At 34.2% G+C, this 14,577-nt stretch overlaps 1 protein-coding gene across 1 annotated transcript; it reads right to left on the bottom strand.

Annotated features, from left to right (window-relative positions):
- Positions 1-641: 641 nt before the first annotated feature.
- On the bottom strand, positions 642-5,555 carry LOC112007607 (glucan endo-1,3-beta-D-glucosidase). The gene is made up of 5 exons (XM_024039980.2): positions 5,400-5,555; positions 4,392-5,056; positions 2,657-2,980; positions 1,460-1,763; positions 642-784 (listed from the first exon to the last, which is right to left on the bottom strand). The coding sequence occupies exons 1-5, from the start codon at positions 5,470-5,472 to the stop codon at positions 747-749; spliced, it is 1,404 nt and encodes a 467-aa protein (XP_023895748.1). The 5' UTR covers positions 5,473-5,555; the 3' UTR covers positions 642-746.
- Positions 5,556-14,577: the final 9,022 nt, after the last annotated feature.

The raw sequence follows: 14,577 nt of genomic DNA, 5'->3' as shown, positions 1-14,577 counted from the left end.
TTTCAAGTGCAAGTTAAGTCTCTAACCTCTTACTAGGTATAGAAATATTGTTGAAGGGATCATGAAAGTGTAGTCAAGATACTTGGAAATGAATCGAACTTAAAAGGACGAAAAATGGAAAAAGAAGAGGAAAAAGAAATCATTTTTTAAACATTTTTGCAGTCTATAAAAAATGTGTATTAACGTAGTGAGCCGGAGGTGGTATCTTATGTAACGAATATATGCAAAATCACTAATGCATACATGCATATTGGGAAGAGTTTTACATACATCTGTTGTATATGATATTTTCTGATGAGCAAGGAAAATTCTTGCTCTTTCATATGAGGATCATCTTGATGGACCATGTGGCTTAGCCACCAAGTCAAAAAGAAAATGTTCGTTGCATATTGCCATGTCTCTCGAATACGGACAGGTAAAATTATTGATGGCTTGAAACATAGTTCACAAACTTATAATAAGACTCATTTTAGCCACTAAAGTTCCTCATGACATAATGGCACTTTTATCTCACACTTATCTTTAAGCTAACATTACTTTATCAGAACAAGATTTAAAAGTATGACTCAGAGATACGCCAACATACAACCAAATTAAAGTAGGAAACCGAAACTAAAGCAGTAATCCTTTACAATTAAAGGTAGAATTAAAAGGCACAACCTCAAATTTTATTAATTTATTAGTTGATAGACGACTGCAAAAACAAAATCTTCTTTTTTATATATCTAATGAGACTGCGCTGCCTTTCAGGTACTCCCACCAGGATAAATGCAAGGATTGTGACCTTCAACCAGAGAGAGAAGAAATAAATAAATATAAAGAAAATACAACTTAGAAGACTAGCAAATGAAAAAAGGAACTAGAAAGGAATGTTTTAGGGAAAACTCAAATTACAAAAACACAGTCTCTACAAAAGAAGCTAGTTTTAAAGTATATAGGGCAGGAATATAGCACAAAAATTGAAAGCCCTTGGTCCCATGCTCTAGCATCCAGTCCTATTCCATTAAACTCACGAAGAAAAGGGCCATCAGATATCAAAAGTTGTTCTCTTTTATATTTCTAATAATGTAATCGAAGCCATAGGCACACTGAGCCCACAAAAAGAATCACGCCCTTGGCCCCATGCTCTAGCATCCAGTCCTATTCCATTAAACTCATGAAGAAAAGGGTCATCAGATATCAAAAGTTGTTCTCTGAACCCACAAAAAGAACCACACCTTTGTCTTAAAGTCCCTTCACTATAATTGAAAATTGACTATATTCCCAGAATTATTCTTCCACGTTCATCTTAAGAGTTAAGTCATATGACACAAACCCAACAATGACACAAGATGCATGCAAATGGATCATGATATAATTTTCAATATTTTAGCATTGCTTTATTTATTTATTTATAGGTTACCATTGCTTTTATGTTTCAAAAAATTGAAGGATATAGATGGCAATAAAGAACACTTACTAGGATTTGTGGATGTAAGGACTGCCGTTTGTGAGAAATCACAGTTCCATGGATTCTTTCCCATGGTTTGGTAATAGAGATTCATGGCATAGGAAGCATGTGATGATACAGTGTTAGGGTCAAAGCAGGCGCCCCCCGGTTGGATGGGACCGCAATCAATGCCGTGGCTACAGGCATAGTCAAGATTTGCCTGCAATTGAGCATCAGAAACGCCATTCTTAGGAACACACCAGCCAGTTGCTGTTGGTTTAGGTAATGGAGTTGATGGACTAGTGGATGGAGTTGTTGATGGAGTGGATGGAGTCTGAGGGCACACAAGAATAAAAGCAATGTTAGGACACATTATATTGATTAGAAATGCATATATGCGATGTCTGTTTCTTCTACATCCCATACACGCAGACAAATTACAGAGGAAATTAAATAGAATTCCTTAACATCAGAAAATATTCCAAACCATAAATATTGAGATGATTCATGTTAAAGCAAGTAAGAGCTAAGAGATATGTGAATGTGACTGCAACTTTAGAGACACTGTAATAAGATCCCTCAACTTTTTCAGAAGTGGCACTAATGTCAATAATTTTTTTCTTATTCAGAAAATATACTCACTTTCTCACAAACCCTAACGGTCTTGAGTAATGATTAAACCAGTACATGCACAATCCATGACTATGCAAAATATTCTTAAGCATTTCCATTTGTGCATCATATGTTAAAAATGGAGCCAATTCCAGATCAGAAAGTCATGCTTTAGGTCGCTACCTCTACTTTTTTACACCAATACTCTTTAATAAGGATGAAATCTTTGCTTTCTAAAAGCTTACAACTAGCTAACATGTGCAACTTATCTACAACTTAAGACATATTGCTAGCCCTTAAGAAAACACATTGATGACCAAAACTAGGATCATAAAAAAGTCTCCAAAACTTGGGTCATGCTTTGAAGGCTATTTTAAAAAAGCAATCTCTTTATGATTTTAGTGGAAGTTGTTTCCACAACATATGTGATTTTTACACGCCTAAAGAGAAACATATTTATTCCTTTAGCTACGTGTCACTCCCGCAGTGTTTTGTTGGTTTTTTCTACCTTTGGTTGTTAGTCCACTTCATAAGTCAAAACTCCTAGTATTTCTCAGGCACTCCACTAAGTTACAAATTGCAAGTTACTTCTTCACATAAAAGTTTGCTTCTCACCTGGCTGGTCTTTGAAAGACCAACATCATATGTCATGGTCAGATCAGGCTTGTAAAGACCAAATGCTCGTTCGGAAGCTTGTCCAGTCTTCAAATCCTCATCATACAGTGCAAAGATATATGTATCCACGGATTTTCCAGGCATTAGAGGGGTCCCAACCAATGATCTAAGGTGAGCAATCAAATTCCCATTGTAGGCCCTTGCATTCTCCACACTGGGTCCTACTTCATTGCTGGCCCCACTGTATGGCCAACCGGTCTCAGCAACCGTAATCTCAACATCCTTAAATCCCATTGAATTCAAAGCAGAACGTACAGCATCTACCTGCACATTGTCAAATGATAATCAATCAATCAGCTTTCAAGCACTAATTAAAGTAGTTAAAACTCAATTAGCTCGCAACTGATATGCAATGCACCAATAATTAGACTATGAAACCAAAAGGACACCAAGTTTAGCACATAATTAACAATATAGCCTTATAATCCTAGCCGTTCTTCAAAGTTCACTACCTCCTGAGTGTGATACAGTTTACAAGTAAGCTAAAGGGCCCACAACATGTGTTAAAATCACAGTGACACGTCCACCATAGAAATTAGACATTCGGTGGTCCCTATGGTGAAAATTTTTGAAGTCTTTGAAACCATCAAGATAGGTGACTTTTCCGCTTATAGTCCATTCTTCAACAACCAATAATAATTGAGATATTGGAAGGACTTATCTTCCATTATTGCAACTTTGCAACGGGCAGCCTATTACTATTACCTAGCTCAATATGTCACATCAATTGCACCCCAAGGTCACATGGTTTCATGAAAAAAAACAAAGGATTACCATGGATACCAGGAGCAACAATTTTGCAAGAAAGGCTAACAAAAATCTAACTAAGGTAGCAAATTAGGAGTACTAGAATCTAAGCTAAATTTGATGGATAAAAATCCTCTCTATTTCAAGTAAAATGGAAAAAGTCATTCCACTATTTACGATTTCATTTTCTTTAATTATTAGTAGCATTTAAATTTTAAATGAGAGTAATTATTCACTATTTCCTCACATTTCATTAACATAATATATCGTACTAATTAAATTTATTACGGAACTCACTCTTTATGTGAGAAGAAAGAACATGGTCCCAAATATTGTATACTTTTCCATTTAAGATAATTTGATCTCGGTATTTACTAATTGATAAGTTACTAATTGCTGCAAAAACAGAAAGAAAAAAAAAATAGACATTCATTTATTATACCTTTAACATCCACCAACTCTATTTACTGCCACATGAAGTTCAAAAATTAAGGAGCCGTTTTGTATGATAGTTTAAGTAACATTTCTCAATTTTTAAACAAAATTACACAGGTTTTTATATGTTTTTTTATTCACACATATTTTTAAAAAATACAAACAACATTATTAGAACAACGTTTAGTAATCACAGTTACTAAAATTTGTAAATGATATTTAGTAAAATTTATATAATTCTTTTTAAAGGTTTTTTTTTTTAATAGAAAAAGCAAAATCTCGTTAAAGTCCACGTCAGTGACAGTGTAGTAGTGGACTAGTCGGCAAGCATGGAACAAAAATCATAAAATAAACCAAAACATTTACGTAGGTTGTGCAATGCAAAGGTTGTCCTATAATAATCTTTTTTTGTTGACTTACACGTCAACCTTTTAAAAAAAAATAAAAAAAGAAAATATATTGGGCCGTAAGCCCAACCCAAATAAAAACTCACCTGAGCATCGAACATGTTCAGGTATTTGATTCCATTCCCCGAGTCGACTCGTCCCGCGTTGGGCTGGAAAAGGCAAAACGCCAGCGTTTCAGGCCTGGAATCGCTCTGGTACGCAAAGAAAGGGTAGGGATTGATCGCAAATGGAGACCCATTGTCCTTTTGGAACTGCAACAAGCCCTTCAACGCGTCCTGGAAAACAGGGTTGAACAACCCGGACGAGGGCGGATCGGACTGAGTCAACACGGCCATGGAATGAACCGTCGAGACCTTCACTTTCCCACCGAGTGATACCGAGTTGAGGGCATTCTGGACATTTCGCATCGCCGGAAGTAGCTGCGAGATCAAGCCTTGGTCCATCGAGGTCACGACCTCGTTCCCCACGGTGATGAGCGTGATGTTACTAGCCGGGTAGTAAGCCAACACGTTCGAGTTCACCCACTGAGTCGCCGCGTTCGGATCGGAAGCCAGCGTCGGAATTTCGCCGTTGGCGGCTCCGATGACGATTCCGATTCCGGTGTTCGCGAGTGCCTTGATGATCGCACCATCGGCGCCGTAGAGTCGAACCTTTCCGATCGCCGTCGATTTGAGGAGACTCGCGGTCGCCGCCGGAGGTGGAAGATTGTCGGCTACTTGGCCGTAATTGACTCCGATGAATGACTGAGACTCTGTTACAGTGAAAACACAAAGAGTTACAACTCAATTTGAACTCGAACGAGTCAACTCGGGCGAGTGAGAAGAAAAAAAAAAACTGTGAGTGACGGACGGCCAAAGCGACGTCGTTTATTGACGCGGTGGCGTTCGTGCCGTCACGTGTTGGAAACACTAAAAAAATTCGTTTTCAGATTTCAGTTACAACTTCCAAGTTGTTGTTCCTATCTATAATGATATTAGTACAAAATTACTATAGCTTAAGTTTCACTTCACTGAAATTCAAAAATATTCTCGAAATCCAAGGAGGAAAGAAAAACAAAAGTAACGGAATAATAGAGAATTTTGGAGATAACGAACCTGCGAAGTAAAAAACGGTGGTGAAGAATGAGAGAAAGACAAGCAGTGAGAGCTGTGAAAGCGTTGCCATCATTTGTGAAGCAAAGCAAATGTGCGAAACCGAAAGAGATGTGAAAGTTTTGTAAGAAAACGATAAGGGAGAGAGGTATATATATAACGGTAGGATCAGAGGGTGTGTCTGTGTGAAAGTGAAAAATTTTCCACAACCTTAGCTGGAAGGGACTTTGTGGAGTGGGACCTGCGCGTGTGTTATTTTTTTCTCACGGTTCGTAATTTCGTATCCACTTTGCAATTTGTAGTAAGAAGGGAAGGGGCAAAGTTGGAATAGACGAACTGTGTGCCACGAAGATGGTTTTTGTCTAGGACTGTGGAGATTGGTATGTTGGGGTTGGTGTGCACGTTTGAAATGCTTTTGGGTTTTGAGTTTTGTTTGTGTGGTATGGTAATATTCGAGGGTTGAAAAGTTTTTACAGTGAGCTTTTGTTTTGAGCTTCAGAATTCGAGAGTTTGATACTGAGAAGCTTTGGAGGGGGGAGGCTATTAGTGTTACTTACCCAATCACTGGTGGCTCCACGTAGAGTCCACGCGATCAGGAAAAAAATAATAATTATTAACAAATTTTAATTTTTTTTTTATCTTTAAAAATTTTTTGTGACAACTCTAAATTTTTTTTAAGTCTAACATAATTAAAGTTTGGACAAAATTTGGCAACAAGCTTGGTTATAGGCTAAAACTATAACTTCATTCAATATATTTTTTTATTAGATGTGAATTTTGACAAATTTACTATTTAATTACATTTTTTTCTTATATTCCCTATATTTACAAAATTTCAAGAATATTAAAAATCAATAATTATGTCATCAATCACATGTTTAAATTTCGAGTTTTTGTAATCTGAAATTATACATAAAAAAATAAGTTTATAGATCGAAGAGTAAATAACATCCGATTGACATAAAATTTGACATGTGTTTTAAGAACACAAAAAACATGCAATTCAACGGTTAAATTTTCAAAACATATAACAATGTTAATTTGTTTCATAAGAATTGTAACCTTGTACTACAACTTAGTTTGTAGCCAAACTTTGTCCTTACACTTTGGTTAAGTTAACAATATATTAGGTCCTTACCACCAAAAAAAAAAAAAAAAAACAAGAAAAATTTTAACTAAAATTTTGAAGGAAGTGTAATGATTTTAAAATAAGAAAATTCGTATAACATCCGATTGACATAAAATTTGACATGTGTTTTAAGAACACAAAAAACATACAATTCAACGGTTAGATTTTCAAAACATATAACAATGTTAATTTGTTTCATGAGAGTTATAACCTTGTGCTACAACTTAGTTTGTAGTCAAACTTTGTCAACTTAATTTGTAGTCAAACTTTGTCCTTACTCTTTGGTTAACTTAACAATATATTAAGTCCTTACCACCAAAAAAAAAAAAAAAAAGTCCAAGAAAAATTTTAACTAAAATTTTGAAGGAAGTGTAATGATTTTAAAATAAGAAAATTCGTATAACATCCGATTGACATAAAATTTGACATGTGTTTTAAGAACACAAAAAACATACAATTCAACGGTTAGATTTTCAAAACATATAACAATGTTAATTTGTTTCATGAGAGTTATAACCTTGTGCTACAACTTAGTTTGTAGTCAAACTTTGTCAACTTAATTTGTAGTCAAACTTTGTCCTTACTCTTTGGTTAACTTAACAATATATTAAGTCCTTACCACCAAAAAAAAAAAAAAAAATTCCAAGAAAAATTTTAACTAAAATTTTGAAGGAAGTGTAATGATTTTAAAATAAGAAAATTCATATAAAAAAATTGTAAAACTTTATATATTTGCATGGTTTTTTTTTTTTTTTTGTCGAATATTCGAAATTTTCTAAAACCACCACTAGACCCAATTACCCAATTATTGAATAAATTTAGGGTACAGCTAAAATTTACAATATGCAAAAATGGTTGACTCATGATTGTGAGCAGTGAGCAGTTTCCGTTTGCAATCTACCACTTATTGAGACTCATCGTTTCTTTTTTTTACACTTTTACCTCTTACAGTCGAACACTTTAGTAATAATTTATGTTCTAGAAGATAAAAAGTAAAAAGCCCAATTCAATGTATCAATTGCACAAGGTACTATTATTATTATTATTCTTATAATATAGGGGATTTGAATCTTAGTTCTAGATGAAACAATATTATTAAACTGCAAAGTTCACATCAATTGCACAAGTTGATTGGCTGTAGAATGCTTCGAAAAGTTTAACAAAAAAAAAAAAGGGGGTCTGGCTTTGGGCCAGTGGCCAGTGGCCATTGGAGCCATTGCGATATGGACACGTGTCCAGTTTTGAACACGTGTCCGCATCACAACATGTCCAGTGTTCACTGGCACTGGACACAAGCCGTTCCCTTAAAAAAATGCTTCTAATGCTTCAAAAAGATTTATATTATCAACGGTCTTTGTCAACTTTAATGTTAGTAGTACTCTATTTTTTTTGGTTGTTCGTGTTAAGTGGGGGAGGGAACAGTGACTCAAAAGAGAGAGTAATCCTGTGGTTGTGAGTCTTGTGACTCAAGTTAGGGGTGTACAAAGAGGAGAGGAGGCCACATTAATCACTTTTACATTTTCCTTCTTTGCTGATAGAAACCAATCAGATTCAGCTACCACATTACCAACTAGTACTAGTAAACCGAAGCATTAACATTCAATAATTTTTCATTTTTTTGTAATGTCATATCCCATCTTACCCACAACAATTACATGCATTGCTAACCCCAGCCAGACCTCTAATTTTTTAGACTTGACTGTGTGGGACTCTAAGATGGTGACTTGCTCCACCTGGATGTGCTATATTGGGTTTGGAATGGCAACCTAATAAAAGATGAGTTCCTTTTTGGTGGAGCTCAGCAACTCAACTACACATAAACATAGCCGGTGGCAATGGGAACTAAGACTACCAAGTACCAAGTCGTGATGAAGTCAACAACCATTTTTATATGTGCCAAAGCTTTCCACGAGAGAGAAGAAAAGAAATAATTGTGGAGAGCTTTTTATGGGACCATATATGACAGGTTTTATTATGTAACCTACTATTCTAACCTGGAAGAGTAATAATCAAATATATGGTACTTTTCAAACGTTTTCACTGGTCATTATCTCATATTAATTAAAAAAGGGGGGTGGAAATTTTGCGTAATCATTGCTACAAGGATTTAAGACTAATGGCTTGTTTGGAAGTTTAAAGAGGGAGGAGAGTAGAGGGGAGTAGAGGGAAGGGGAGTAGTGGGGAGGAGAGTAGAGGAGAATGATTCACCTCCACCTTATTTAGATGTTTTTAAAATTAGTAAGGGGGAAGGGAGTAATTAGCCCTTCCCCTTATATAATTTTGTTAATATAATAAGGGTAAATTAGGTAATTTACTTGGTCAATAGTTTATGTACTCTACTCCCCCTCCAAATCTCTTCAATTTGGGGGAATTAAAATTGGGGGGCTAGAGAGAGTCCAAACTCCTCCAAACTCCTCCAAACCCCTCCCCCTCATTCTTTAAAAAACTTCCAAATAAGGTAATTGCATTACTCTCCCTCCCTCTACTCTACTCCCTCTCCTTTTTTAAACATCCAAACATGCCATAAGGTTCTTGGTCATAATTGGGTGTTACATAAAGAAATGATTCAAGTTTTTAATAGGTACCACAAAATTAACAGAAGTCCTATACTTGGTACAGAAGTTTTAAAATGTAATGCATTTATGCATCAGTTGGAGAGGTTAACAATGCGTGTGGGGACAAAGACTTTCAAAACCTTTGACGCTTTCCAAAAGAGAGTTCTAGATTGAAACAATTTTTACAAAAGACTGTAAGTCTGCAAGGATAAAAGATAAGAGTAAGACCTTCGAATTTTTGCAAGGAAAGTAGATAAGAATAATGTCCTTCCAACAACTCTAAGAGGTCTCATGATATTCATGAGATCTTGAATTCAAAACCTCTTGCCAATATCTTGGAGCTACCCCCAAGAAATTATTCCCTGTAATTACCCAGTATATATAAGATGGGGCGACTACAAATGCCTAAAGAAATAGTCATATACTCGAAGAAGTCTAAATACCCTTGTTAAGTACACTTTTTTAGCACTTGTAGGGTAAAAATCAAATCCATACTTCAAAATATGTCTTGACTTTAATATAAATAATATCTCTCCTTAAATGTGCCAAAGCATTTCAACATCAATTTGGAGGGCTTTCCATGGTAACCCCAATGTTACTTGTGTAAAACCCAAACCTCCAAGACATGAACATGATATACTAATAGAAATGAATTCAATTAATCAAATTTTCAACATTATTAGTTACTATTTTTTTTTAATAACAAAAAAATGGGTAGAAGAAGGAGACTTGAGTTGGTGTCTTCCACCTGAAGTAATTTTCAAGGCGCTTTTCACTGCGGGATTCAAACGTGAGCCGATGATCACTGGACCAACCACCCCGGTGGTTTTAGTTACTATGAGATTTATATATAAGTTGATTAAATAATAATGCATCAATTACCCCAGTTTGTGTAGGATGGGGGACTACATATGTCTAATGAAATAATTAGATACTCAAAAATGTACTTATTAAGTACACATTTTTAGCACTTGTAGGATAAAAGTCCAGTCCATACTTCAAGGAAGCATGTCTTGACTTTTTTTTTTCTTTTTCTTTTTTTTCTTTTTTTGAGGAAAGCATGTCTTAACTTTACTACAAAGAACATGTCTCCTTAAATGTGCCAAAGTATTTCGACGTCAATTTGGAGGCTTACATGGTAACCCCCAATGTTACTTGTGTAAAATCCAAACTTCTAACACATGAACATGATATACTAATAGAAATGAATTCAATTAATCAAAATTTCAAAATTATTAGTTACTATGAGATTTATATATAAGTTGGTTAAATAATAATGTATTAATCATTCGGTGTGTGTAGGATGGAGGACTACACAGTCTAATGGAATAGTCAGATACTCGAAGATGCTCTTGTTAAGTACACATTTTTAGCACTTGCATGGTAGAAGTCAAATCCATACTTCAAGGAAGCATGTCATGATTTTTTTTTTTTTTTTTGAGGAACAGGTAAGAAAGCATGTCTTAACTTTACTATAAAGAACATGTCTCCTTAAATGTGCCAAAGCATTTCAATATCAATTTGGAGAGCTTTACATGGTAACCCCCCAATATTAGTTGTGTAAAACTCAAACTTCCAAGACCTGAACATGATACTAATAGAAATGAATTCAATTAATCAAATTTTCAATTCATTAAAAGTCATTAATTCTCTTGTTAAAAAAAAATCATTAACTCCTTCTAGAGGTGTCAATTTGGGTTAGCATGTCGAGTTCGTGTCGTGTCGAGATAAGAGTATTCGACTAAATGGCTCAACCCGAACCCGACCCATTTAATAATCATGTCGTGATCTTTCAACCCTAACCCGACCTGTTAATAAGGTAGGTTAACCTAACCCAACTCACTTGACTCGCTTAATAAACGAGTCATGTTGGGTTGACACGAATGTAACACAACCTATTTCAACCTGCATAATATTAAATGTAATATCCATCTAGAAATAATATTTTTTTTTTTTACATCCCAAAAGTAGTTCATACACTTCAAGCCTTCAACCCACATTAAAAATAATATAGTTCAACAAAAATATAGCATCTATATAGAAATAAGTTCTTTACACTCCAAAAGAAATGCATACACTTCAACCCAAATTCAAAATAACATAGTTCAACAAAAATATAATATCCCCAAAACTCACTAAATGGCAAGTATTAATATTGAAAGAGTTAGAGCAAATGATAGACTAAATTTGACTATGACTACAATTATCATCCATAGATTCTTTGTTGATGTCTAAATTCATAACATTTCTCACAAACTCATCCAATTTCATTTATGCAAGTTCTATACCAAAAAAATATTTATAGAACTAGGGTATTAGATATTTATAAGAAGGTTTAGAGATTTAGGGTTTGTAGGGTATAGAGATCTAGGATTCATAAAGTTTCAATTTTCAATTATATCCTTGTAAGTTTTTGTAATTACTCACTTTTCTTTTTAAATTTAAAATATAAGTTGGATATAAAAGGTATTTGACAAATCTAAAATTAAATAAATATTTATTTGTTATACGAGTTAAATGAGTTGTGTTAAATGGGTCATTTTAGGTTGACACAAATAAATTGACGTGTCAAATGTATCTATTGTGGGTTACGCGGGTTGACCCGCTTATGACACGTTTTTTATCATGTTACTTTCGGGTTGACTCGTTTATGACCCAAACCCTAACCCGTAAAAACCCTATTGGGTTCATGTCGTGTTCGCGGGTTGGGTCGAACATTAACACCCCTTAACTCCCACCTTTCCCATCTTCTTCTTCTTCTCTCCCTAGACCACTCACGTTCTTCTCCTCCATTGACCCACACAACTCATTGGAGCTGTATGTAGAATTTAGTTTGTTAAATCTAGAAGTGTAATTTAGTTTAAGATATCAATGTAAAACCAATAGAGGCCAAAATTTTAAATATTTTACTGGTCAGACTCGTTAGAGTCCTGTCCCTTGGCAATGAAGTGAGATAACTATAATCTAAATGTCAATTTAGTAATTCAAAAAAAAAAAATTATCTATATTTCTTGAATCTTGTCACTAAAGAGTCATTTTATTTGGTTTCTCTTAAGTGAGAATATGTCTAAAATTGAAGAAAACTACAAATCAATTCAAACTTCATATAACTCCAGCCAAGTCAAATATTATCTCACATAATTGATACACTTGTGTAAGCCGAACTTTCAAAACAACTGTGATCTACATATTTGGATCTCACGGCTCGTTATTTCGTATATCTTGAGTTTCCACTCTCCACTTTGCAATTTACAGAAAGACAGGAAGGGGCAAAATTGGAATAGAAGAACTGTGTGCCACGCAGATGGTGTTTGTTATGGACTGTGGAGATTGGTATGTTGGGATTGGTGTGCACGTTTGAAATGCTTGTGACGTTTGTGTAGTATGGTAATAACCAATAAGTGAGGGTTGACAAGTTTTTACAGTGAGTTTTTGTTTGAGTTTCAGAATTTGAGAGTTTGAAACTGAGAAACTAATGGATGTTTATGCTCTGTTTTTTTCGAAAATAATGCTTTTTGAAAAATAAATTATAAAAGTATTTTCTATATATATTATGGGGACATTTTTTGCCTCAAGATCAAGTGTTGTACTTGTAATCATTTTTGGCTTAAGAGTCCCACATTAGAAAGATTGTCAAAAGTAATTACAAGTGCAACACTTGATTTTAAAGCAAAAAATGTCCCCACAATAAAATGATATATATATATATATATATATATTTTTTCTTTTTAACATCTTTTATTTAATTTACAGTGAGATATAATTATTTTCTAAAAATTTTTATTGAAAAACAATCTTTAAATATAAGTCATATTTTTTATATTGATCAAAGATAATTTTTCTTTTACTTATTTTTCAAAAATAGTTTTTCCTTTACTTATTTTTTTTCTTCTAATATTACCAAATACTACACAGAAAACTATCTTTACATAAAAAACTAAACAGATTACTAACCATGTTACCCAATTAGTAATTTTTTAATAGGAAGTAGGAACTACCCTGCCCAATGTTTCTCATTCTTCACTTCAAATTCAAAAGTAAGAAATTAAATTCGATACATTGAATAAATTTAGGGATACAACTAAAATTTATAATATGCAAGAATGGTTGACTAGTGATTGTGAGTAGAGAGCACTTTCAATTTCAATCTACTACTTATTGCATAGACTCGTTGTTTCTTTTTCACATTTTTCACCTCCCACAATTGACCATTTTAGTAATAACTTACGATTATAGAAATTTACTTACACAGCAGGAAAAGGATCCCTTTAGTAGATTAAAAGTAAAGAGGTCAATTCAATATATCAATTGCACAAGATTTTTTATTATTATTATTATAATAGGAGATTTGAATCTTAGTTCTAAATGAAACAATACTATTAAACTACAAAGTTCACATCAATTGCACAAGTTGATTGGCTGTAAAATGCTTCAAAAAGTCTTATATTAGGAACGGTCTTTTTCAACTTTAATGTTAGTAGTACTCCATTTTTTTTTTTTTTTGGGTTGTTCGTGTTGAGTGGGAGAGGGAACAGTGACTCAAAAGAGAGAGTAATCCTGTGGTTGTGACTCAAGTTAGGGGTTATGTGTACAAAGAGGAGAGGAGGCCACATTCATCACTTTTACATTTTCCTTCTTCGCTGATAGAAACCAATCAGAATCAGATATATACCACATTTACCAACTAGTACTAGTAAACAGACCCATAAACATTCAATAATTTTTTTGTAATATAATGACATATCCCATCTTACCCATAACAATTCCATGTATAGCTAACCCCAGCTAGACCTCTAATTTTTAAGACTTGACTGTGTGCGACTCTAAGATGGTGACTTGCTCCACCTGGCTGTGTTATATTGGGTTTGGACTGGCTACCTAATAAAAGATGAGTTCCCTTTTGGTGGAGCTCAGCAACTCAACTATACATAAACATGGCCGGTGGCAATGGGAACAAAGACTAGCAAGTTCAAAGTCGTGATGAAGTCAACAACCATTTTTATATGTGCCAAAGCACGAGGGAGAAGAAAAGAAATAATTTAGAAATACTGAAAGGAAAAAAAGAGAGAAGAATAAAGGTTTGGAAATGAAAATCTTTGTGGAGAGCTTTTTATGGGACCATATATGACAGGTTCTATTATGTAACCTACTATTCTAACCTGGAAGAGTAATAATCAAATATATAGTACTTTTCAAACGTTTTCACTGGTCAATATCTCGTAATAATTTAAAAAGGGGTTGGAAATTTTGCGTAATCATTAAGCTACAAGGATTTAAGACTAAGGTTCTTGGTCATAGTTGGGTGTTACGTAAAGAAATGATTCAAGTTTTTAATAGGTACCACAAAATTAACAGAAGTCCTATACTTGGTACTTGGTAGTTGGTACAGAAGTTTTAAAATTCAATGCATTTATGCATCAATTGGAGAGGTTAACAATGCGTGTGGGAACAAAGACTTTCAAAACCTTTGACGCTTTCCAAAAGAGAGTTCTAGACT

Source organism: Quercus suber, unplaced genomic scaffold (genome assembly GCF_002906115.3).
Source record: "Quercus suber isolate HL8 unplaced genomic scaffold, Cork oak 2.0 scaffold_713, whole genome shotgun sequence".
Lineage (NCBI taxonomy): Eukaryota > Viridiplantae > Streptophyta > Magnoliopsida > Fagales > Fagaceae > Quercus > Quercus suber.
Note: the sequence above shows the minus strand (reverse complement) of the source record. Positions and strands in the feature narration are given on the sequence as shown.

Excerpts from the sequence above, each read along its gene's own strand:
- LOC112007607 (XM_024039980.2), bottom strand. The coding sequence starts at position 5,472 with ATGATGGCAACGCTTTCACAGCTCTCACTGCTTGTCTTTCTCTCATTC. Across the intron at positions 5,057-5,399 it reads CACCGTTTTTTACTTCGCAG|AGTCTCAGTCATTCATCGGA; the intron begins GTTCGTTATCTC and ends TCACTGTAACAG. Across the intron at positions 1,764-2,656 it reads GTCTTTCAAAGACCAGCCAG|ACTCCATCCACTCCATCAAC; the intron begins GTGAGAAGCAAA and ends GTGTGCCCTCAG.